The following is a 27508-nucleotide window of genomic DNA, read 5'->3' on the forward strand; positions in this document are numbered from 1 at the left end:
AGTGTCTGAGGTCATTTCGGCACAGCAATGGATCTCAGAGAAGAAACAGCTCACTGCCTGATGTTGCTCTGCCTGACTTCAAAAGATGTTATCAATCCTGGATTTCCTGAGAGCTAGAATGCATTTTCACCTAACCCACCAAAACAACATGCATTCTGTTATCACAAAAAACAAATACAGAAAGCAATACAAGACTATATAGTTCAGTCCCTGGGTTCAGCCAACATAAAAAAGGAAAGAATAGAGCTAATATCTCAAAATTAGATTGCAGCCTCAGGAGTCACATAAATATCAGGTATTATTGCTATTAAAAACCCATTTTGAAACGTTTAGACATAAATGGGGATGAATGAATGGGATGGCAGCTGTTACGACTGTTGAATTGCAAGCGGGTCGTGTTTAGCTTTATATTTTAAAGTCTGCATGTTAAAAACCAGGGACAGTTTCCTGTCCATCTGTGGAAGAGGAAAGGGATAAAATGTGAAAGATGCAAATTGTACTGTGACAACACAGAAATACAGTCTTGGGGAACTCTACTTGTGAGATGCTCCCACTGCAGAAATGGGAGAGGCGTTTTGTTACCATTTACTCCTTTCCCTTACAGACTTCTGTGCCCCTATACTGTGGGAACTTCTGGAGCAGCATGGGAGGTGGAGGTGGGGCTACAGGGGGAATGTTGTTGTTTAGTCGTTTAGTCATTTCCGACTCTGCATGACCCCATGGACCAGAGCATGCCAGGCACTCCTGTCTTCCATTGCCTCCCAAAGTTTGGTCAAACTCATGCTGGTAGCTTCGCGAACACTGTCCAGCCTTCCTCTGTCGTCCCCTTCTCCTTGTGCCCTCCATCTTTCCCAACATCAGGGTCTTTTCCAGGGAGTCTTCTCTTCTCATGAGGTGGCCAAAGTATTGGAGCCTCAGCTTCAGGATCTGTCCTTCCAGTGAGCCAGTGAGCACTCAGGGCTGATTTCCTTAAGAATGGAGAGGTTTGATCTTCTTGTAGTCCATGGGACTCTCAAGAGTCTCCTCCAGCACCATAATTCAAAAGCATCAATTCTTCGGAGATCAGCCTTCTTTATGGTCCAGCTCTCACTTCCATACATTACTACTGGGAAAACCATAGCTTTTACTCTACAGACCTTTGTTGGCAAGGGGGAATAGGGAATTAGCAAACTCCGCTTGTTTCAGTGAGAGCCTCCAGTGCAGACTCTGTGTTAATTCCATGATCTGCTCTTTTCCTTTTCCTCTACCCTTTTCTACAGATAGAATAGAGACATACTGTGGGATTATGTACTAATCACAATAGTAGCTGGAGTGGTTGGTTCTGGAGTGGTAATATTCTTTTGATACAGATGACTTTGTACATCTGATTTGTATCATTGTTTACTGGATTTGCAACCAGAAAACTCTTAAGTATTTTTTAACTTTCAGGGAATATATTACTAACTGTGCTCACTCACTTCATATTGTAGCTTAGGATGGGGTTATCTCTTAGGGGATTTATCTATTGGCATAGCGATTGGAGTAGAGTAGCAATCACCAGCTTAGTAAAATACCCATTTTATTTAGAAAATAAACACATTCACCAAGGATTCTACATACCTGCTGTTCAGGTTAGGCAGCAAAATATTGTTACAAGGTCAAGGCGTTCTTCTGAAAACCCAAATCTGTGACATGGATTGCAAAAAGACATGCCAGGCATATACAAGTTGGGCTATATAAGCATAACCACTTTCAGGCAAAGAAAGAAAGTCTCACCATCCCATGCCAATGAGATTTGTTAATGAATATTTCATAATGTGCAAATGCAAGTATGCATTATATTCATACTAGCATGAGTAAGGGTGCGTGCACTTGTTTGAAGATCCTCAAGTAAATAATTTCCAATTCTGTGTATTACAAATTTTTTAATCATCCCAGTCATTTACTTGGAGGCCTTTTCCTCTGTCTCTTCTCTCTTTTGTTTGAGGGCATCCATTGCATGCTGTTTTAATATTTGCTGCTTGATTTGCATAGATACCTTACATGAGTTTCTGTTTTGGTTACTGTATATGTAGCATTCTCTAGAGGCATGCAACCAAGAGCTAAACTAAATTTATCACTGCTGTCTTGATTTTCTTATATAATGTCCATTCAAGGTCACTCTTTCATTCTGTCTGATGGTCTTCATAAGCAATTACTTACAGACTAAGCCTATAAGTAGCAGCACTAAGGCCGTGATGGAGGACCTTATGGATTGTTGTTTTTCCAATGGTCTCAAAATATTAGGCATAGTCACCCATACCCATAAAAATGGGCACTGAAAACTTCTGCCTGGATTCACATTGTGTCAGGAGTGGATGCCAAAAGCAGGTCAGCAATAACTCACATGGCATCAGTGAAGTTAACCCAGACGGCTCAGGAGGCCAGGCCTACAGAGCATGGCGACTCTTCCTGGTAGAACTTGCCCCTATGAGGCAGTTGTGGGAATTGAAGGTCTCCCCCTTTCCACAGCTCTCTAAGTCTACTGCTCTCCCAGTGCTTTCCATAACCATTATGTTGGGTCAGCTAGGATGACCCCCAGGCATACGACAGGAATGATTCCAGTCTGTCTCTCCCATCAGCGTGCAGCGTGCAGCTCTAGGGAGTTCCGAATCACCTTCCCCGATGATTTATAATCAGTGTCTTGGAGACACTGAGCACATATTCAGAGTCCAGCAGAGCTAAACGCAGGCAGAGCTAGGCTGGGGTTGTGAGCACTAAAGCTACTTTATTAAGCATAAGGCAGAACAAAAGAAAACATGTCTCCTCTCTCTGGTCTTCCTCAGAGAGAAGTCAGAAGTGAAAGCAAAAACAAACGGAAACAGAGTACAGTAAACATCTGCTCCCATGATTTCAACAGTCGGTGCTGGGATGCATAACATAGACATGTGATGAACTAATCCTACACAATATCTGCACAGTGAGAGGAATAGAAATCCAACACTCCTCCCATTTCATTTTTTTAAAAAATATATTTATTAGGTTTTTACAAAAAATAGAAGTACATAACCACCACTGAAATAGAGAAAATGTAAAAAGAAATAAAGCATAATCAAAAGTAACAAATAGAACAGATCAAAACACAAAAATATAAAATACAGTAAAGAAAAATTCCAGCCAACCAAGTACAAAAACATAAAAACTCCAACTTTTTCGATCATACTTAATTAACTTCCTTTCTTGACTTCCTCACGCCTCCCTTTTTTGTGTTCCTCTTTACCCAATCAGATACAGCAAATCCTTACCCTCTTTCAGATCTCATTTCTAATTATTAAGTTCATTCTATTATGTCACCAATCTTTTCTCCTCGTACTTAATCACCTTTATAATATTATTTACTTTCGACATAATATCACTTTAATCTTTCCTCCTTTTCTATTACATTTTGCATACTTTTTAAGTTATGTCACTCCTCCCATTTCATATCGCTTCGGGCTCTGAGAGACCAGGGAGGAGAGGAGCAGGTCACAGCAGGAGTGGGAGATAACCTGCCTCACCAACCTGCTTCAACTTTGGTCTCTTGGCCCCATTCCTCTCCAGCCTCTTCTCCTGCCTCTGGTTCTGGACTGCTCTCTGCCACAGACTCTTCCTGCTCACTAAACCCTGTTACCTCTTCAGCTTCTGACACCTCCTCCTCCCAGTCTCCTCCTCCTTCTCCCTCTGGCCACTCATCGTCATCCCCCCACCAATCCCCTGGCTCTGAGCCTTCTTCCCTTCTTCCCCAGCTGCTGCTTCCCATCACTGCTCGGCAACCGGCCAGTCCATTACATTTCTGAACTCCAAATGTGTTTTCATAGGTCTGATTTTAGAAAGGATTGGCATTATATGTGTACCTCATTTTCCCCCTACACAGGCCAGCCCCCAATTTGTACCGTGTGCGGGAAAGTTTCCTGTCAGTGAAGTGGGAACACCTGCCATGATCTGTTGAACCCACATTGCTGTTTGGTACATGAAAGCAAGTTAGGCGTGGAAGTTCCTAATCTGTGACTGTCAGTACAAGGGTATGATTTGTCAGAGCCCTGGCAATAAGTGTGCATAATTCTGTTTTTAATTGCTTAATATAAATATTCCTTCACCACCCCCAGTCAGGAACCATAAAGGTTAATAACAAAGGATAAGTGCAAGTTTTGAGCAAGCAAAAGAGAAAGCCGCAGTAGGGGTGGAATTGCCTCGGGTCCATAGAGAGAGTGTTCTTTATAATACGAAGACACTTGCAGAGATGTGGGAGGCTACAGAGCCAGTGTGAGGATTTCCAAATATGCTGCTCTTTCTTCTTGTACTCTGTCAGTCAGAAGTGAGCATTTTGGATGCTATGTCAAGGCCTTATCAAATAAGGTGAGCTGCCATGAGACCAGATGAAACTTGTAGGAATTTCAAAGGCAAAGGGCCTGCTTCCCCTTATTGTATGAATCACTTCCGAGTTCAAAGCTATTTCTATCTTGCTGCCCATTTTACTTGGAACTCCCTTCTAGGACACGGATGTAATGTTGCCTCTCCCCACTTCAGGTTTGTTCCCAATCTCCATTTTTTCCCATGAAGTCTTTGGCATATCTCCTTAATCCCCATCCCTTGCTAAAACTAAGCCTGGGTACATGTAATTCAGCTGAAATAACATTTCCCCCAGTTACCTGCATCTCCACTGACCTCTCCTTCCTCTACTCTGCTCCCTCTGCAATAAGCTCCATGAGGTAGGGAATTGTATTTTTGCTGCTGTTCTATAAAGCATCAACAGAGTGGAGCATAAGCAGGGTTTGTGTGAATTTTTTCTTAGACATATTGTCTCATTTTCTGATGCAGATCTTTCCCTTTAAAAATGCAGTCATGGAAGACTCTGAATTTGTAATTCACCCAAAGGCAAAACAATTCTGCTCAGCAAGATTTCTGTATTTCTCTTCCCCTCTGCACACTCTCTTATTTCTTTTTAAAGCCATTGTTGCTAGTTTATCGTGTTCCACTTTTGCCTTGAAATCCTAGATAGGATGTGGGCTTTGCAGAATCTCAGTGGTATTTTATCAGTTCAAATGGAGTAGAGAATATCCTCTTTCTTCCACAGAAACAAAAACAAAACACATAATGAATCCTACCCTGAGAAACAGACATATAAAAAACCCCAGAGAGCATCCCGTGCTCCCAAGAGGTTTGGCTTATGTTTTAACCTAGAATGGCATTTGGCTGCAATCCTATGCAGTCAACATTGTGAGTCTTCCTTCAGAGTAAATATGCCAAGGTTCTCGGTGCTGGATTTTGGGTTGTGCTATGAAGCGATGCAAAGTTTCCTTGTGTAGTTGTGGAAAATAAATAATAAAGTTTTGATTCTTTTATCAAAATTTTAAATATGTAGTTGCTAGATATTTGAAAAAGAAACATGCTGAATGCATTGCACACATCTAATCTGGCCACTTATGCAGCCAAAATGTATGTACGTAGGCCTACTTAGAACTACTGAACTTAAGTACTGCTTAACTCAGAACCTAGCTCCTTATAAATACAGTCAGAACTGCAGTCAATAGACAGTAGCAGCACTCATGCCTCTGAGCATGGATTAAAGGTAAAGGTAAAGGGACCCCTGACCATTAGGTCCAGTCGTGGCTGATTCTGAGGTTGCGGCATTCATCTCGCTTTATTGGCTGAGGGAGCCGGCGTACAGCTTCTGGGTCATGTGGCCAGTATGACTAAGTAGCTTCTGGCAAACCAGAGCAGCACATCGAAACACCGTTTACCTTCCCACCAGAGCGGTACCTATTTATCTACTTGCACCTTGACGTGCTTTCAAACTGCTAGGTTGGCAGGAGCAGGGACCGAGCAACGGGAGCTCACCCCGTCGCGGGGATTCAAACTGCTGACCTTCTGATCGGCAAGTCCTAGACTCTGTGGTTTAACCCACAGCACCACCCACGTCCCTTTTGAGCATGGATTACTGGGTGTGTAATAACTGCAGTTCTCAAGGCGGACTTCCAAAAAGCTTTCCCATCAGCTGTCCAACACTATTTTAAATTATTTTCATCACTCATTATTCATTATTAAATTAAGACAGGGAAAACAAATAGTGTGCTGAAAACAAAGTGTGTGCTGATGCATTCACACAGCATCATGACTAGTTTGGCTCTGGGAAGAAAAGTGTTGACTAGTCCCTGGCAGTAAGGAAAAATGGATGGTTCTGCCATTTTTCAGTAAGACTGAAAAGTCTTATTTCTCTCCAAAGCATTAGATATACTTCTACTCCTGAACCGTCTGCTCTCTTCAAGGACCATAGGGAACAAAATACTAAACTTCTGCCAGATCCTTCAGACATAAGTTAGCACCAAATTGCCATCAACTAAGGCCCAGTGGCAGTAGGATTATTTCTATAGATTAATGAAATGCTAGTGTAAACTCACTCTTTCTTTCATTTGGCTTCAAGAAATGTCTGGTCTTATTACTTATGGCATGCATAATATGAAGTGCCCACTGGCTGCCATACTGCTATGCAGGGGTGGAGGAAGGGGTGTGTGGTGGGGGCGGTCCAACCCGGGTGTCACCACTGAGGGGGGGTGACAAAATGCTGGGCGGTACTCGCTGTTGGACCTGCAGTGTGCTCAAGCCATGCGTCTCTCCTGGGAGTGATGCGGTGGCTTGAGCGCCCGCAGGCTCCGCGCTGCCCAAATGGTCCGTCCGCCACCTCCCCCTCAGTTGTAGGGTGCCTGAGTAGGAGGAGGCAGGCAGACTCCTCGGAGGCCCCACAGAGCATCCTGCCCCAGCTGACCCTGCCCTGTGGGTGACTGGCCCCACCCCTGGGCGCAGGGCATGCGTGCCAGCCCAGGTGCCCAATCGGCTTGCTCTGCCGCTGCTGCTATGAAGATGTTCCAATCTCTCAGCTGCCACACACACCCAAACTTCTGAGGGCAGTAAAAAGAGGGCTGCTTCTGTCTGCCTTAACACCCAATATAAGGAGGTGGTACTTCAGATTAGTGGTTGCCCCGGTTTGTCTGTTCCTGGAAGAGGGTCATGGGGAGAAATAAGACTATACAGTCGTACCTTGGTTGTTGAATGCCTTGGTATTCGTGTGTTTTGACTCCCGAATGATTGAAACCCAGAAGTGAGTGTTCTAGAGAGTTTTGGAAGCTGAACATCTGACGCGGCTTCCGCTGTTGTTTCTGGCACACCTGCACAATCAGAAGGAAATCAGAAACTGTGCCTTGGTTTCTAAACTTTTCAGAAGTTGAATGGTCTTCCAGAACACATTCTGTTCGAAAACCAAGGTACGACTGTAGCTTCCAACATGACACAGCCCAAATCCAGAACGCCATCTTCTGGGTCTGCACTACTGTACAAGTCACATGGCCAGTGTGAGATTGCGGGTCCCCCAAAAAGTGCTTTTTCAGGCACAGCACCCCAAAATGAACATGAACGTTCACGGCACTGAAAAAGCACTTTTTAAGAGGAGCGATCTTGTGCAGCACCCCAAAATGCATATTTTTGGTGCCATGCCTGAAAGACGTGCAGCCTGAAATTGCGCAAGATCACGACAGCCATTTTGGCTGCTGTCCTCTCTCAAGAAAAAATGGGATGTAACTTTTTTTTCTGGGGCAGTTGACGGGTATGCAAGAATAGCCCCATGATCTTGCCCCTCAAAGAGGAAGTCAGCTGTAAGGATGGGGGTGGGCTTTCGAGTGGTGGGAAGTGTATGCATATTGTTTATTTGCACAGTTGTTTTGCCTTTTTGCTACCAAGAAAGATGCACAAACCAGCTTTCACATATATACAGCCCTAGCTGAATGGTAGTGACTGTGTAGAAACACACTATCTGTCATGTTCCTGGAACAGAAGACACTCTGCCAGGAATCACTGTGCTGAGAACAACCTAAGGCTGTGTGTCACATTATTTAGGAATTTCCAATTTCAACCCAAGTAAAAGTTAGATAAGCTGCTATGATTGACAGTAACATGCTAAAATTCATTGCAGCCAGTTTCCAGTATCAGATAGAATTCAGCAAGAAGAAAATCAGTGCATTAATAACCAGAAGAATTCATTTTGAAGGTCTCTTGCTGTCACTATCCTGAATGGCAAAGGGGGGGGATCCTGGAAATGGGAAAATATAAGCAACAATCAAATCAAAGTAGATAAAAATGAACTGGAGTTATTACAATTCGTTGACAATGTATTCACTAGAGTAAAGCAAGCCCTCCTGGAGATCCAGAGAGGCTCAGACCACTTTCAATTTTTGTAGCTCCTAGCCATAATAAAAACAAATAACAACACACAAAAACAAAATAAGCTACCCCAAAAAGAGAAAGATAACTTTAATGGTTTTGTTTTTTCTTTAACAAATGCTTATCTAGCCCTTTTATTTGTGAAGGCTCTCATTATTGAGGGAAATAATTGGATTTAATCCCATTTCAGTTGATATTAATCATCATGGCGAACCCATCCAAACACTCTTGCCCCATAACTGAACAACCATAGTTCTTTCCCTGCTTCAACATTTTGAAGGTGCATTCACCTGAAGCCACTGGTACAAGGAAATGGACAAATACGTGCATTTTACAATATTTGAGCTTACTATTCTAACCACTTTTTTCTCCCATTGATAATGTATGCATTTGGGGGAGAGGGTGTTTATGCTGAGCCTATATTTTTGATCTCGTTGTGAGATATTGTGTTGGCTGAAAGCATGGAAATAACGATATAAAAAGAAGAAAATAACATGGTCTTGAAGGTGCAAACAGAAAGGGGGAAAAAACCCTAGACCTGTATTACTAGCAGACCCACAACGGGATGCCTAAGAATAATTTGTCTCATGCTTCCAGATGCTGCAATCTAAACATTATATCGTTGAGCAGAGTGGGGATATGGGAACCATAAAGATAATAAACAAGTTGTTTTAACAGACTCCATGCTGAGAATGGTTCCGAGCTGCAGCTAGTGTACAATAAGTCTCTAGCTGATCAATACTCCCCGGTGCCTTGGTGATCTGAAGTGGAGCGTAGATTTGTTTGCTTCCCTTTTCTCTGCTCCATGCAAGGTTTTAATCATATTATATTTTCAAAGCCACATGGGGAGGGGGGCAATGTTTTCTGCCATATGCGCTGTTTTTTTTCTAAAGGTCTTCTCCTGTTTTTGAGTTTCACCCACATGCTTGCTTTTGCTTATATGTATTTCTCCTACAAGACCAGAATACTTTGCCAACAGTACAAGAGACGGTGGTTGGAAGATCAGCTAAACAAAGATGTGGTCTCTAGGAAAGCAGATGGTTTTCTTCTGCTGTTAGGTGTTGCACTATAGCAGGAGTGGGTGACCCAGTGGTATGAGGGCCTGAAATGCCTCCTGGTGTAGTGGTTAAGAGCGGTGGACTCACAATCTGGTGAACTGGGTTCGATTCCCCGCTCCTCCACATGCAGCTGCTGGGTGACCTTAGGCCAGTCACACTTCTCTGAAGTCTCTCAGCCCCAATCACCTCACCGAGTGTTTGTTGTGAGGGAGGAAGAGAAAGGAGAATGTTAGCCGCTTTGAGGCTCCTTAGGGTAGTGATAAAGCGGGATATCAAATCCAAAAATCCAAATCCGAATTCCTCTGGTTACCCCCAAGACCCTACCAATTTTGGCAGTGGCTACAAAAGGTGGGAAAGTAAGCCACAGTGCTGGTTTGGATGGAGAGGAGTGGGTGGGTGAAGGCATTTTGGGTGGGTGGGTGGGTGGGTGGGTGGGTGTGTATGCAATTGTGTGCTTATGAAAGAGTTACAATCTTTTTTTAATATACTGTATTGAATAGAAGCTAAGGGCCAAGCAAGACATGATGCAGAAGGTCTGTCATCTGATGTCTCAACGGATTTCAAAGCAGGCGTGGGACCTGCCTTAATCTGGTCAGCAAAGCAATTCTGGAGAAGTGAGAGCAGGAAGGAGTTTTAACTCTCCTTGAAACAGGATCAAAAACAAGTATAGAACAAGTCAAAAGTAGAAAGAGGCAGATGTGCAAGTGTTCTTTGTCCAAACATGTTTCGAGAATCTGTTTATCTACCCCCAAAAAAATAATCAAAATTATACAATCTACAATATGCTGAGTTTAAAAAGTACTCTTAAAAAAACAACACCAAACATATTCTGAAATTCAACACCCATTTGTTACTATAATATATCTAACAATTTCCACTATATTAATCAGAAGCAGCTCATCAGGTGGTGTAGCTGCTACACTAGTTTCCTGGCAAGTGAACAGCAACCCACCTGAAGCTGCATCATACCAACATGACACTTATGATATTTATCAACAATATAAAAAACAGATGTATCCGGAGAACGCATTGCACAAGTGCAATGCTGTGCAAAGAGGGAATCTTTAGTTCCCACTGATTCCCTATCACACAAATCCCACCTACGGGTCCCTGTGCTTCCTCTCATGACATTCATGAAGGTCCCCCGACTCCATAGGAGCCATATCCTAGGGGCAAAGGTCCCCCACCAATAAAATATTTAAGAGGACCAGGTTCCCCCTAAAGTTGTTGGGCATTGCCATTCAAATGGTGTGTGTGTGTGTCATCTTGTGATTGATTGTGGGGCTTACATGCCCCCCCCATATTTTATTCAAGTTGGCACCCCTCCCTGACTCTTAAAATAACTTATTGGAAATCTAGGAGCTGTACCTAGAAAGAAAATGTCCCAGTTACACCAGATTAACTACTATTAGTGATTCTCTGGATCTAATCCTGTGTTTTTCACTTGCTTTGTGTAATGGTTATAGGGGTTGCTCGTGCGTAAGTTGCCGCCACTCCTGGCTAGGTTACCTGGTTGAACCCTTTCTGTCTGGACAGCCCTTCACTTTGTGGCTGTTTCAGTCGCTGGCAGAATCCGTCACTGGGCGTTTCTTGAACTTCTTCCAGCAAAGAAGTTCTTTGACGCCAAGTCTCCTCCTAGTCTCCCTGCGTGGAAGTCTTCTGCGCAGGGAGGGTGTGGGCAGCGAAGCACCCGTGCTCTCTCCACTGGTCTCCGGTGAAGAGTCCTGGAGCCTCCTCTCTGATTCCCCCATCTGCCCCCCTTCTCCACTGGTGTTACTCTGATTTCCTTCCCTAGAAGATGGGCTGCCTCTCTGCCTGCTGGGACCCTCTCCGGCATCCCTCTGGAGCCTTCCCTCCGCCTCTGGCTCCGATGGCAGTTCCCTGACACTTTGGAAGTGCTTTCTTTCGCATATTCTTATTTTGAGCATCCTGCTTACTTTGTACTTCATTGACCTACGTCATCTGAATTGTCCTGGCTCCACCCACTGAAGTGTCATGCGCCACCCCTTACTTGTGGACAGAGACTGGTCTCTATTTTCATCTGTGAGGTGATGGAGGGACTAGGACTGGACCAGGGTTATTATTTGAATGCATTTCCAGAGAAATGCTGCCGAGACATTCAACAGGAAAGCAATTATAAGATTTCGTAATCAAAGTACTATTTGTGTCACCCTTTAAAAAAGGAGAGGCTCAAAGCTCACAGAATCTCAGCAATGAAACAGCAGCAAATAATCATGACAAATGTAAGATTTAATTTAGTACAGTAATACAACTCATTACTTTCTTCTTGCCTGATACTTCCTTTTCAGTAACGAGAAAGATGAACCTGCTCCTGCAAATGGAATACTGCTGGCATCACTCCATTTCCCTGACACCCACACATAAACAGCCACATACACATTTGATTCATGAGAAACAAAAATGTAAAAGATAATTGCATCACAATGCATTGCTTAATTTACTATCTAGATATTTACTTAGTGACAGGGAGATAGAATCGGGTCACACTTGTTCCTGTCAAGATTCTTTGATGGTTTTAAAGAAGTGTGCATCCTGTCATCATCTGAATGGATTGATCTGGAATTAAGGTCCACTTCATATTTTGTACGGCAAGTGTTATCCTTGGCCACATCAATGATGCACTGGTATTTCCTACAGCATGACTTCTCAGTGTTTTTGTGTTACATGTTTATTGCACAGTGTAACATTGACACCTCTGCAGCATCCACAGTCATCATGTATGGTGTGAAGCCCTCAGCAGAGGTGGTTGTAGGGTAGCACAACCGGTTCAGATGCACTGGGTGCTGGGCCTCAGGGAGCACCACAACATTGCTGTAGAGCAGTATGCAAGAGGTGGGGAGGGGGTGCCAAATTTTCTGTTGCACAGGGCACCGCTGAAATTTGAGAGCCCAAAGTCTGCCCTCAGTGGTTTGAGTTTGTCAGTTGCAGCATGCAAAATGAACTGAGCTTTGGATAGGAAATGCTTTGTGCTGCTGGTGCTATAATTGCAAGAAGATCAAAATCAGCTTCGCGGGGAAGATAAGTTATCTTCTTGTGTGGTAATGTCTGGGCACATCAACTCAGTAAATTATGCTTACTAGGAATCTGTGCAAAAGGAAGATAGATAAAGCTGTGCTGAGGGAAAGCATGTTAGATATAAGCCAGAAAGTCATTGTTTCAAATGTCAACTCAACTACAAGCGCAATAGGAGGTCTTTTATGAATCACCATCTCTCAACCACCAATATGAAAAGAATAATTCCAATCCACCTTGCATGTTTAGGGATTAGTGATATAGCTCAGTGGTAGAACACAAGCTTTGAATGCAGAGCATCCCAGCTTCAATTCAGAGCATTCCCAATTTTAAAAGATATCATCAGTGTCCTCTATCATATCTAAGGGCAGGCTAGCTTAAGGAACAGCAGGGACGGCATAACGGCCCACATCCCTCTGTCCTCCAACACTTTGTTGCCATTCTGTACACCTCTCCAACATCTAAGACAGTCACCTACATCTGCCTAATGGTAGGACCAGACCTGCCTGCTTTTCAGAGTACAGTGGTACCTCGGGTTACGAATTTAATTTGTTCTGGAGGTCCGTTCTTAACCCAAAACCGTTCTTAACCTGAGGTGTGCTTTTGCTAATGGGGCCTCCCACTGCTGCCGCCACACAATTTCCGTTCTCATCCTTCCGTTCTCATGCAGGATCTTGTTGGTACACTCAGCAATGAACTGTTAAGCATCTAGCTATATGGCAAAATCTCATTCCTCTAGGAATCAGCAGAAAACACTTTGAAAATCAGATGAAAATATCAGTATATGGCTTAATGCAGTGGGTAAGTTCGTACAATGACATATTTACCTACCCTTAGTTATAAGAGAAGGGTGACCTCAAGTTCTTCTCCCAACACAGGCTCTTGCCTCCATCTTAAACTCTGCTAACTATTGTAGAGAGTAGAAGGGGAGCGGGTGGCACTGTGGTCTAAACTACTGGGCCTCTTGGGCTTGCAGATCAGAAGGTCAGCAGTTTGAATCCCCACAACATGGTGAACTCCCATTGCTCTGTCCCAGCTTCTGCCAACCTAGCAGTTCGAAGCACGCCAGTGTGAGTAGATAAATAGGTACCACTGTGGCGGGAAGGTAAATGGTGTTTCTGTGTGCTCTGACTTCCGTCACAGTGTTCCGTTGCACCACAAGTGGTTTAGCCATGCTGGCCACATGACTCAGAAAGCTGTCTGTGGACAAATGCCGGCTCCCTTGGCCTGAAAGAGAGATAGGCGCCGCAACGCTGTAGTCGCCTTTAACTGGACTTAACTGCCCAGGGGTCCTTGACCTTACCTACCTTACTGTAGAGGGTCTACCCCTCCTGAGATTTCTAGCTTGTAGGACGCTGTTTCCTGTACAGAGCAACATAACCCTTCAGTATTCCTTTCCTTGTCTTTCCTATCGGGTTTGAATTCAGAGAATTCTGATTCCACGGGTTCTCTCCTTTCCACCAGATTTCCTTTATTCCCACTGTATCTCTGCTCTCCTGTGAAACAAAGTGCTCCAGCTTGCCTGTCTTCTTTTAGAAATCCCTTGTTAAAGCCCAATATTTGCTTTTGAGACTTGCCTCAAAGCATACGCGTCAAGTGGGCCAGAATGCATGAGTGACAGGCCACATTTGGCCTGGTGCGTACAAATTACGGTGTATAAATAAATCTGCTCTGCTCAGCAACTGGATGAATTCAAATGAAGGCCAGGTAGTTTTCTGTATTCTGAAGTGTGTCTGGAAGCACTTAATTGGTCTATTAGCTATGAATGCAAGGCCAAGTTCTTTTTTTCTCCCGGGTTCTCTTCCTTCTGTTTAGGCTGTACTTAATTGTGCTCCCTTCTCTATAAATGTCTGGCTTTCGGAAGCAACGCCCTCATATTAATACTATGCCCTCATATTAATACATTTGCAAAAAGGAACGAAGTCAGATCAGAAACAGAAGCAGAGCTTTCCTAGCCATCACTCTGCAGCTGTTGTTTTTTAATCCATCATTGGCACCACTGTGATTTGTGAGTCACAAATGGCATTTGAAATGGCATAAAACTCTTTGAAAGTGACACCTGACTAAAATCTATAACGTCTCAGGTAACACAGAAAAATATGCTTTTAAAAAATAAATTTAAAAGGCTCCGATCACAGGTACCTTAGAAAATAGTTGCAGGTGGGAGTACAGGTGGCTCTGTCGTGAGGACCTCGAGACCTCTGCATGTGGAGACTGAAGAAGGAGCCACAGGCAAAGGCTCCCATCCTCAGATTTTTCTCTTTGAGCCAGCTGCCAGGGGAGGGGATCAGAGTGCTGCATTTCCTCCTAGTTTATCATTGTCCATGCATCATCAGAGGCAGAAGCCTGGTGGGAGATACAGTGCTCTTTCAGATTCACACAAGGCAAACTATGCATGAAAGGACTACAGTGCTAAGGATTAATGTTCTTAAAATGTTTGCATTATTTTGTTGTTTCCTACCCTGTGCTACTTTGGGAGGAAGGAATAAATAAATATTATTTTTATAATTATCAGTGCTGTTTTTTTCTAGAAAAAGAGGTGCTGGAACTCACCATGAGCACCTCCCTCGCTCTCTTAGAATGTCAATGGCACCCACCTGAGAGGTGCCAGAACTGAGTTCCCCCTGAAAAAAAGCCCTGATTCTTAATATTATACTATTAAACAGTTCCCTTGATGTCATAGGGCAATAGTCACTATTATCTTTTTGTTTAAGGCATTACTAGTTTGTGTGGAAATGTATCTCCAAAGGGGAAGAAGGAGTCGATATAAAAATATACTCCTAGATCCTAGAAAATCCTTCAGTAGTCCTGATGACATAACTCAAAGGATAACATTTGCATAATTTAACGGATAACACTTGCATAATTTAAAGGGTAACACTTGCAATTATTTCCTTCATTTGCCATAATTTATATTGATTGAATAGGGTTGTTGTTTTTGATGATCTCAGCTGTCACAATCATTCCTGTGGTATTTAATGAAAGGCCTCCCCCTGTCTGTCAGAACTGCTGAGGGAAAGCCATGAACGAGAGAAGGCAAAGATAATCTTAACCCTCCCTCCATTTAAGGCAAGGAGACCAGAAAGAAATTCCATCCCCACCACCATCTGCAGCGCCAAGTGAATGGAGAAACTGTCCCTACTTGGTGGAGCAGCAGGGTGTTGGTGACCTTAATTCAGTACAATGAACCAGAATGAAATTTTGGAAGGATTTCCCCCTCCCCCAGTCTTGGTCCCCAAAGCCAAAGTGAGATTTGCCTATAATTGAAAAGAAGTGGATTGAGACCATGGATGTACACTGACAGACCCCATTCCTGTAATCCTGGGTAATGAATGAGACAATTTGACCAGAGAGGGTGGGGCTGAGACCCAAGGCCAGGAATCAGGTAATGAGCTTGAATTCTCTCTGCTACCCCCAGTGATGCTGATCCACCTAGGAAGAAGAGGGAGAAAGGGTTGGTCTCCTCTCCCAGCCTTGAGACTACCACATCTGAAGAAAATCAAGCTAGAGTTGAGAAGGACTCTTGGGATCCAAACCCATATGACTGGCTCTGTGTGCAAAAGCCATGCTAAAGTAAACTCCAGATATTCCCACCCAGTTCATCAGGAATCTAGAGATCAGATGGAACTGCAATCAGAACTTTCCCCCCATGGATCCAGGACTGCAGGCCTGGAAATTAAATCTTGGTTCAGCTCTTTCCATCCTTGCCAGTATACCTGCTAGCAAGGGACCGTGAACTATAATTGCTCATTAAATGGTATGATTCATTGAATGGCCAATCATACACAAATAGACCAGCAAGGGTTGGTTTGTTTATGTATATATTGAGTCACTTAACTGAGCTACTTTGCTCCAACCCAGTGACTAATCAAGTTTTACCAAAGAAAACTGCCTTGGTTCTTGTAAATGAAGCCCCAAGTGCAACTGTGTTCTTGTATTCCCATTGAATGCTAAATCTGCAATTATATCCTGATTTATTGCTTTGCCGTTCTTTTGCTCTGTGCTATTTTGTTTCCTTCTAGAATGCTCTTTGAAGAATGGTTTGTGGATCCATTCAGGAAGCTCTCTCCTCCTAGGTAACCAGTTTGAAATTTGTGTCCTGAAACACAAGGGCTTTTTCAAAACACTGCATTGCCATGTTCCTTTTTAATGCTGGGAGGAGATAACTCCCTGCATGTTTAGTCAGAAACGTAGTCAGTTTGCTTATTGTTTACTTAAAATCCTAAATGTTGATTTTGGTATGGCCCATTTGCCTGCACCCGATATGTGTTTATGGACCCTTGTGGATGCCATTGTTCAAAACTTGCAGTGTTTCAGTGTTAAGCCACAGGAAACTTAGAATAGTGGTTCTTGTGATTGCATAATCAATTCCATTATTTTAATGTGGATGGATTTTCCAGTAATAATAAACCTCAAAATCCATATGGTGGAGCAGGGGAGAGAAATGTGATGTATTTATGATCCCTCAGTCTGTTTTACACAGGTGGTGGCAACAAAAATAGAGGATATGGGCAGGTACTCCAGAGTTACCAGCCTACGATACAGGGTTGGGGTGCAGCATGGAACTGCAGGGGTCATAGCAGATAGCTCTGTGGGGAGCTGGCTTCAGGCACCAGGCCCACTGGCAGACCAAGTAGTCCTCTGCATTACAGAGATGTCTGCAAAAAATGACATGAATGCTGGCAGCATCAACCTCAACGTGTGGGAATGTCTTGCACAGGGAGGAGCACAAAGAGAAGAAACACCATGGTGCATCTGCAGCAACACAACCAGAAAACTTCATTTGCCATGTATTCTGACCATTTGACTTCACTCCCAAAGTTGCACTCCACCATTGTCTCCTGAGACAGATAGATGCCAACTGGCAGCAGGTAGCTCAATGAAGTAGTCAACCCAGTGGATAGCAGATGTGAAAAAGATGAATTCCATGTTAAGGATCATTAGGAAAGGGGTTGAAAATGAAACTCCCAGTATCATTATGCCTTTACACAAATCTATGTACCCTTGGGGTAGTAGCTAACATTAGTACTACTCAAAGTAGACCCACTGAAATGGAGAAATATGACTAACTTAAGCCTACTAATTTCAGTGGGTCTGCTCTGAATAGGACTTAGTTGTTGACAGCCCACAGAATGCCACTCATAAGTTGTGGTTGCCACAATGCCAAAAGGACACCAAAATGATCAAGGGGCTGGAGCAAATCCTCTATGGGAAAGGGTTTCAATGGGCAAGGGGTAGTGTAGAAATAATAAAAAAAGTGAGTAAGTGAGGACATGATAGAGGAAATAGCTGATAGAACTAGAGTTCATCCAATGAAAATGAAAGTTGGGAGATTCAAGGCAGACAGAAAGAGGTACTTCACCAATGAATAGGTAAATTATGGAATTCCCTACCCCAAGGTATAGTGATGGTCACCCATTTGGACAGCTTGAAAAGGGAATTAGACAAATTCATGGAGCATAAGGCTATCATTGGCTGCTAGTCATGCTGGCTATGTCACCTCCAGTATCAGAGGCACTATGTCCCTGAATCCCAGCTGTTCCATTCTTATGTTCTTAGTTGTTCCATCTAAATAGAACTGAATATCAGCCAGAGTGCTGCACCTGAAGGAGGGGGAAATGCAAGCAGCCTCCATAGCTCTGACAAGTATAGAGTAGTGCTAGAATAGTTATATAGACAACTTTTCCCTGCTTGCCATTTGGATGGTTGCCTTTGGACAGCTCCTGTGGAACTGGAAATGTTGGCAGACATCTCACCAGAACATTTCTTGAGAGAGAAGAGAGATGCTGTGGCAAACTCAGATCTGACATGCTTTAGAAGTAAGGAATGCTACTGCACACAGATTAGAATTCCCCCATTTGTGTGGGAGAAGCACAAAAAGAAGAAATGCCATGGTACACCTGCACGAGCACAACCGGACACCTTCTATTAGAATTCCTGCTCCATGACTGCAGTCATAGGATTTTTGTCTATCACATGACAGTATATGTTTTGACTCCACAGAGTGGGAAGTGACAGAGACAGGATGTTCCATGAAGTGGGACTATTGTCCTTCGTTCTTTTTCTCTTTGCTGTCTGAAGCTAGAGAGAGAGGGTTGCAGTGCTCCATGTGTGTTTATATGTAAATAAAGGTAGATTAGCCAAAATGCTGAGTTGCTGAGATCTGTCACGCATGATGCGCAAACTCTGCAGATCCTTAAGTGTGCTGCTGTGATGTTCGGGCTGAAGAAAGCTTTAGAAGCTCCCGAACAAAAGACCAGGAGGGAGAGAACATGCCAGTCAGGCATGTGTCTTTGCGAGGGTCCTACTCAAGTGTAGGCTGAACTCCTGACACCTCCCTGGGGCAACAAAATGTGTCTCTTCCATATCGGTCTTTACAGCCACAGCAAGCACTGTAACTCTCCAACAGTTTGACTTCACCCCTGAAGGCACCCTCTCCCATTGTCTCCCAATACAGATAGATGCCAACAACATTTTTGTGAGAGGAAGAAACCAATTGTTTCGATAATCAAGAGGCAACATAATGGTTTCGTTTATTAAAACAATAAAAATAGTCCATCAGGAGTGGAGCTCCAAAGCAGGCAAAATAATAAGTTAACGACACAACAAAGAGGTTGATAGGTTATTACAAAATCAGAAGTACCCAGCCAGCACCAGAGAATTGGCTCCACTGGAAGCCAAAGCTCATCAGGAGTAAGAGTAGACTTACAGAAGACAGAGTTTCTGCACAAAAGCAAAAGACGTGATGCTGAAAGGCTATGTCTCCTTGGGGTGCAACAAGACAAATAATATTTTCCCCAGCACTGTTTTGAAAAAACTGCAGCAGTGCTTTATGCAATATTGGAAGGTAACTAACCTGTTCCTATTATATGCACATATCATATCAGGGGGCAGACTATCGCTCAGTGATAGAGTACGTGCTTCGCATCAGAAGATCCCAGCTTTAACCCCTAGCATCTTCTGTTAAAGGACCAGGCAACATGTGATGGGAAAGATCTCTGCAGGTGATGCTAGAAAACTGCTACAAGTTAGTGTAGACAATTGTGGAGCTAGATGGACTTGTTATCAGACAGCCTCCTGAGTTCTATCAACCCAAATATGGAAACACGCGTTGCAAACCTGCACTCTAAAATTGTCCTTCCACATCCTGGTGTGCTCCAGATGTTTTGGACTATAATTCCTAACATCGCTGTGGAAGCCAGGGCTAATGGGAACTGTAGTCCTTAAACGTCTGCAGGTCACCAGGTTGAGGAAGGCTGCCCTAAATTACAGCATTTTAAGATTAACCCCAAACCCTCTGGCAACTGGTTTACATGGCCTTAAGTGATGAAGAGCTAGCACACAACAGAAAGCACCTCTCTCCGGGTAAAACTGCCCACCCACAAAGGTCTGCAAATTAACTCTGACTTGGGCATCCTGTACAAACAGAAGATTATGTTGTTGGGTCCTATTCAACCTATGACAAACTTCTTGGGGCCATTTGTTTATTAAAAGAGTTTCGTAATACAGAGTTTTAAAGGGAACATTGTTTTTCCCCCTTGTACTTCAAGGACATTGTGTTTCTCATACCATGAAATTAGAATAAATGAATGTTTCCAGAATGTAAGGCATGATTCACCTACAGTTAAGCACTATTATGTTCCCCCTGATTCCAGCAGAATAATGTTCAGCAAGGGGCCTTTGCTTAGCTTTGGCTGAATCATGCCCTTAATGCAAAACAGTGGTGAAAGACATGTTTGTGCATACTGAAGGTTCTTCCAGACATTATGGAGCCATTGGCAATTTCCCCTTCCAGCTGCAGCCCTTAATATTCCATCCAAAGCTGCTGTTGACGATGGTCCTCTTGACCTTCAGGAAAATATTTATGTAGAAGTGTGTGATGGGCAGGGGGACCTGAAAAATCCCAGCATGCACATGCACATGCACAGGTGACTGGTGCCTATTGGGACTGGGCGGGCAGAAGACAGGGAGAGTCAGCAGGTGGAGTCAGAGCCAATGACAGGCAAGGCACCCCCTACTGTTTGTAAGTAAGAATGCAGGCAAGTGGTAGTTAACTTGAGGGCAACTGAGATTGGTGGGGCAGTGCCCCATTTGCCCTCATAGAACAGCCTCCTCTGTGCACATGACCCTTTGGATCATGACCAGTGGTAAAAAGTTGAACCTTTTAAGTGAGACAAAAGATCCTTCATCACTTACTACAAAACCATTGGATGTTATTACTACAAGACCATTATTTAGCTTCAATGTCTTTTTTATTTTCCTATCCATTTTTTTCCTTGCAAAAGAATGTGATCAAATGTTGAGAGAGAGAGAGAGAGAGAGAGAGAGAGAGAGAGAGAGAGAGAGAGAGAGAGAGAGAGATGGGTTCTTAAATGCCACAAATAAATAGTGGGTGACTAGCTTCTCCTGATACAGGGAAATAGCACCCTGGGAAAGTGTCAAAGGATACATCAGTTACAAATAATCTTGGCAGGGATCATTCTCGACAGATATGACGATGATATAATTGCTCAAGATGAGCAGATTTCTTTCATCCCAATAAATCACTTTTGGATGAAAAGATTGGAACGACAGGTGCAAAACAATAGCATAAGCCTGTTTCTAGCGTATTTACATAATTTCATATAAAGGAGCACCGAAGTGTGAAGTGTAAAACGAATGTGTTGAATTCTGAGAAAGGGCACATTACAGGAAACGGCTTCACACTCACTTCCCTGCTGTAAAGTTAGTTAACATTTCATGAAATATGTTTGGCTTGTGACAAGGGAAGGGGTGTGAAGGTTTTATTTGGAAAATGCTGAGTGGGCACTTCGAAGGAAGCCAAGTATACATGACAATTACTAGCCATTTGCTTCTTTTATGCAAAGTGCTCCATGCAGCTGCATCTTGAATAGTTTTCGCCTGCAATTGTCTGTCGGGGCACCTTTTCAGGGCATCACAGATGTTAGATGAAAACGATACACCCAGATAGCTTGCTGTACACATCCCCTGACTAGATCCCCTCCGGTTTTCCAATCACATTTCTTCTTAAGAGTTCTGGGCTTGACAAGTTCCCAGTGTCGCTTGGTATTCCAGGCATGTTGATGGTGGCATGTTAGGTTTAGATAAACAAGCTAAAGCTGAAACGTGTGCATATTCACCACTGCAGCATCGAGAGGAAGTTTGCATATTGCAGGTGCCCTTGACAACTGCAGTTCAGCAGGCAACCATAGCTAAAGACCCAGTGTAGTGGTTAGAGTGTTGGACTAGGGCCTGGGAGACAAGAGTTCAAATCCTCAGGAAGCTCACTTGGTGGCTTTGTGCCAGTCCCAGTCTTTCACAAGGTTGCTTGTGAGGATAAAATGGGGACAGGGGAGGACATGTATGGCACTGTGAGCTCATTGGAGGAAAGGTAGAATCTAAATGTAATAATATATAACAGATAGATAAAAAGGATAAAAGTAAAGGACCCCTGGATGGTTAAGTCCAGTCAAAGGCGACTATGGGGTTGCGGCTCTCATCTCACTTTCAGGCCAAGGGAGCCAGCGTTTGTCCACAGGCAGCTTTCCGGGTCATGTGGCCAGTATGACTAAACTGCTTCTGGCACAATGGAACACCGTGACGGAAGCCGGAGCATACGGGAAACTGTGTTTATCTTCCCGCCACAGCGGTAGCTATTTATCTACTTGCACTGGCATGCTTTCAAACTGCTAGGTTGGCAGGAGCTGGGACAGAGCAATGGAAGCTTACTCCATCGTGGGGATTTGAACCACTGACCTTCCAATCAGCAAGCCCAAGAGGCTCAGTGGTTTAGACCACAGCACCACTCGCATCTCATATAACATATATCTATGTAATAAGTATCTCAGTATTCCCTGTGAAGTGGTATTGACTGTTAAACCACTCTGGAAATTGTAGCTCTGTAAGAGCAATAGGGATCTCCTAACAACTTTCAGATCCTTTAACAAACTAGAGCTCCCAGATTTCTTTGGGAGAAGCCATGAGCCATGCTTTAAATGTATGGTGTGAATGTGGCCAAGGTCATGCCATAGAGACATTCCAAATGGAGCACTGTGAAGTAACACTGAGACCTCAGTTGCAGCTCTCTTCCTTTGCAGTGGAGTATTTGGAATGCAATAGTTCTCTGTAATAGGGATGATTATCAGTAATGAGTATCTTTAAGGCATCATCTGTTCACAGATAATGTATTTTCATCATTCATATTTTAACAGCTATACTTATAAAGATTAGCAGTGGAATTTTGTTTATTGAAAAAGACAGTTTCTTGCATGGCTTGCTGAATATTAACCCTGTGTACGAGAACAATGAAGGTGAGAAATGTGAAATTGCATTACATGTGAAAATGAAGCAAAACTCTCCGTTATCCATGTTTGTTTGTTTTTGTTGATGATGACAACTGCCTGTTTTTGTTTATTATAACACTAGTTGCAGTGATTGTAGTGCTTCATAGTTTCACATATGCATAAGGCGGGAACTTGTCCTTAACATCTTTCACAGATATTTGAAGCCAATTCTCACCCATTCTGGCCCACCACTTACTACAACTTTACCAGAATGGTGTAATCCTGTGGCCAGATTGCTGACTAGCCCTAAAGCATATGGAGTAAGTAGCAAAATTGCATGTCCACGTTTCATTATTTTGGGTAGGCCTCTACAGCAGAGCTTTCCAAACTGTGTGTTGCGACACATTAGTGTGTTGGCTGCATTGTGTAGGTGTGTCATGTAAATGATCCCCATGGTCCTCCTGGGTCTGGAAAGGGGCTAGTTTACCCTCTATTTTGCTAGTAAAACTGAATTACTGTGTCACGAAATGATGCATGTCTAAAAAGTGTGTCACCAACATGAAAAATATGGAAAGCTGTGCTGTAGAGTAAGCATTTTTTTGTCTTATCTTGCTATGGCTGTATGCTAATGCAATAAAGGTTTGATTGATTGAGTAAGCCCTCGAAAAGTTAATAGAATGTTTCCCCAGAGGGTTGGGGAGAATGTAGAAGGTAACATGGATGTCTGAAGGCTGAGGGGGAGCCTAATATTGCTTCAATCCATGTTCCACACATGATAAGTTCCACCAGATCATCCTTCCATCACTGGAGGCACAACAATTGGACCCAACCATTAATAAACAAACTCCATTTTCTGCCAATGCATTGCCATTTAATATGAGTAAATATAAAGGAAACTAGTACAGCATTCAATTCAAATCAAATATGTCAAATTTCAATGGAGCTGCAAAGCCACCTTGTAAGACTTTATTCTGTCAGTGAAAAGCATTTATTTTATTTTATTTTCCTTTCTTAAAAAACACCTAGGAGCAACTGAAGGATGATGATACAGACTTCATTGTCAATAACGATGAACTGTCTGTGACTTGTGCTGCTTCAGACCTTTCTCCAATGCCAGCACAGAACATAATGGACCCACCCCATCTTCCAACCAAAGAAAACATTTCCGAAGGAGACTTGGGCTTAGGAGGATATGAACTCCAGCCTGAATCGGCTCCAGGTCAATCCCAGTTGGTGTCCTCAGCCTGAGGTCCAGCGAAGATGTATATCACATTTTCATCAAAAGGAGCACAGAAGGCATGGAAGCCATGTTTATTATGCAGAGCTTGAAAATGTATTAAGGGCATAAATGGAGAAGAAGCAAAGCCTTGCTGAATCTATCCCTGGAGCCTGGAGGAATGAGAATTTATTACCATCCCTATATATTATACAACTACATTTAATTTTTCTGACAGTGGCAATTTTTAATAATGGAATTGAGGGCACCGTCTGTCTGCTACTGGGACATTACATATGCACTCATAGTCTCTGATCATGCTTCATCGTTCCCATTCCTATCTCACATGCACACAAAGGCCTTTGAATGTTATTCTTCTAATTAATTCAATAGAGAGAAGGATGAGGATTTAGTTAACTACAGTACATGCTCCAAAGATCACAACCATTTTGATGTTGTTGCTCGCTTGCCTGTATACTATCCTATGATGTCAGGTGGACAGTTCTTCCATATTTCAGGCAGGGGGAGTTACCATTACTGTTGCAAGCTTTACATATATTTCAATCAATTGCAGTTTGCCAGCAATGGGTCAACAACGTTGCGCACAAAAACTGGGCATTGATATATGAGCTGCTGAGGCCTGCACAAGTCACTAACTAGGGCCTTGTTATTGTTTTGATTGAGAATGATCACTGGTATAGACAGCAATTACACTTCCTTCCCTCAGTCAATTTGTTCCTGCCCCTGTGAGGTAGATTCATAATACAAAGCCCATGTGCTGTCTTTTCTTCCCTGGTGTTCTGTGTTGACTTCAGGAATGTGGAAAGAGAGGGAGAGAAAGACTGCAAGCCCGTGCTATATAAGACTTTTAAAACAAGGTGTGCAAACTCTTTATCACATCCTCTGCAGCCTTAGATGTTGCAATGAGGAATAAGGCAGTCCTAGACACATGATAGCTCTGCACACTACACAGAGAAAAGGTCATCTGAATCATCCATCACGAGTGTATAAACATTGCTGCTCAAACCCACGTATCAAGAAGGTTGTGGTAGTGCCGCAAAGAGCAAGTTCATGCTCTTGACAAACTGTTCAAATGACCTGCTTGCTACATGGCATAATACAATATGGACTGTGAAGCAATATGTTAAAGAAATAAGGTAGTAAAGGTGACTAGATGTGTTCATGGATGAGATTCTGATGCCTTTAAGAGGTCCATAGTGGGCAACTTTTCCTAACCTAGCTGACAGCCCTATGGCATGGCCTTATACAGAATCAGACCATAGGTCAATTTTACTCAATATCGTCTGCACTCAAGGCCAGTTCCATGTGCTCTGCTGCTAAGATTCAACCCCTGTGTTCTGAGTTACCTACCCATTATGATGCTCATTAATTGGGTGGTTGCTGGACTACAGTAGCTTTAGAGCAACACATAGCAGGAACATAGCTTGAGAAGGAGGTCCTCCACAAGGTAGAGCAGTGGAGTATAAACTGCAATATAATTTTCTAACTTCTCTGTGGTCTACTGTTGTTTACAGATTTCTCTATCTCTTTGCCTGCTTCTTCCTGTATTAGAATAGCATCTAGTGCCTACAAGTGTTCAGCTCCTTTGTGGCTTTATGGACATGTAGTTTTGCTGAAATCATAGGTCTTCTTTTTGTGTTTATCTCTCCCCTACAAAAAACAACAGCAGCAGCATCTTTGGCAATTATTTCTTTACCTATACCAGTGGTGTGTACCTAAGTGCAATTCTGTAGGAGAGGCAGGGCTGAGAAGGAAGTTAATTCACTATTACAATACAGGCAGTGATACTACCAGTTTGAGATTTATATGTCATTTCCTGATATTTTAAAAGTCTGAAAATGATTGAAAACCAAGTAAAAAAAACAATACAGTGGAAAACAATGTCATACATTATCCTATCACTGATGCAGCTCAAATGCCCAGGAAAACAAAAACATCTTTACCTGATGCCAATATATAATGCCAGGTGATATTATTCCCAAGGCAATTCCTCATTTTGTCGATTTTTTCTACAAACACTTGCTTGGTGAGATAAGTAGAAGCAGGGAAATTTACCTCTTTGCAATGCAGTTTTCCCGACTTATGTATACTTTGATGTGACATGTTTTCAATGAAATAGCGCGGGTGAGATTGGCATATTTTATCATATACCTCAAATAATCGCTGAGTCATGGTAACAATCTCATGCCATCAAGTTCCAGGATAAACTGTGATTGTTTTGTCGTTTGATTCAGTGTTAGCACATGACTCTTCAGCACTTACCTACCTGGGAAGAGGTATTTGGAAGGTATTGCAAATACATGCCCAGTATGTAATACATGCTTGTATCAAAGGGTCCATCTTCATGGAAATCTATCACACAACTGGAAGTTCAAGAAGCAATCCCATGGAAAGTAGGGCTCAGATTGTGATAGGATTGCTCATATTAACACTGAACAAGCAATCATAAGAGGAGCCCTGCTGGATCAAGTCAAAGACCCATCTAGTCAGCATCCTGGTCTCATCATGGCAAACAAGATGCTTATGAGATGCCTGCAAGCAGAACTCTCCCCATGTGCGATTCCTAGCAACTGGTATTCAGAGGCATACAGTGGAGATATAGCAAAGCCATTATGACCAGTAGCCTTTGATAGCCTTGTCCTCTATAAATCTGCCTAATCCTCTTTTAGAACCATCCATGTTGGTGGCCTTCGCTACTGTTGTCTGCTTGAAGCAGTGCTTCCTTTCTCCTCTCCTGAATCTTCCAGCATTCAGCTTCACTGAATGGCCCTGAGTTCAAATATTATGAGAGGGAGGAATCAGGGAAAAAAAACTTATCCACATCATGAATAATCTTTTTCTTCCTCTTCTTCTTCTTCTACACCTCTATCATGACCCTGCCTTACTCTCCTTAAGAAACTCTAAAACTTGTAGCTTTTCCTCATAGAGGAGTTTCTCTAATCTCTTGCACTGTCCTGAACTTGAACTATGTACCCTAGCCCAGAATGGGATTCTCTAAGGAAATGCTTAATCATAAATGAAATGTAGAGTGGATTTCAAGAAAGATGAATGACTACGCTGAAAAAGCATTCCATGCAGAACTTTTATAATAGTGGTCACACGCTTTGGCCACAGTCCAGGACTGGGACTGCTGCTCTGAAATCAAGGCACGTAAAGATGACTAACTCTGTTCTGTACTGTACTGTATTGCATTTTATTCCCAACTCAGGAATGCAGCTTCAAGTTGCTTATTGCACAGTCATGAAAAGGTTGCTACCCTACAAGTCAAGCCTTAAGGGAAATTTTATGGAACAATGACTCATATCTTTCAACAACATCTGTAATCTGTAAGAATAAATGTCACACCATCTCGTTGAGACTGTGAATGATTGTAAAGTGGAATGGGTTTTGGTTCACTCACAGATGATAAGAGCAGCACAAACTTAAATATAATCAAGGTTTAATCTCGCTTTTCCAAGTCTAATTAATTGTCGATTGAATGTTATACTACAGCAGCTGCTTTAAGCCTTAATTTAAAACAGGGATTCTATGCACTCTACAGCTGATCACAAGCTGAAATGTGTTTTTATTGAATTTATTCCAAAACATGAATCAAGTTGCTTCAAAGGATCTCGCAAGGGAAAATATATATTGGCTCTACTGATTTTTGACCCTGATGAAAAGAAGTCATCAGTTTATAGCTCCTGGGT

At 42.9% G+C, this 27508-nt stretch overlaps 1 protein-coding gene across 1 annotated transcript in view; it reads left to right on the forward strand.

The window, feature by feature from the left end:
• SLC9A9 (solute carrier family 9 member A9) overlaps positions 1-27268 on the forward strand; it is a 260732-nt gene extending 233464 nt beyond the window's left edge. The window contains exons 15-16 of the mRNA XM_081911454.1: positions 22797-22902; positions 23609-27268. Coding sequence (XP_081767580.1) covers positions 22797-22902; positions 23609-23830 — 328 coding nt within the window. The 3' untranslated portion in view covers positions 23831-27268. The remainder of the gene's footprint in view (positions 1-22796; positions 22903-23608) is intronic.
• Positions 27269-27508: the final 240 nt, after the last annotated feature.

Source organism: Podarcis melisellensis (genome assembly GCF_964234715.1).
Source record: "Podarcis melisellensis genome assembly, chromosome: 5".
Classification (NCBI taxonomy): domain Eukaryota; kingdom Metazoa; phylum Chordata; class Lepidosauria; order Squamata; family Lacertidae; genus Podarcis; species Podarcis melisellensis.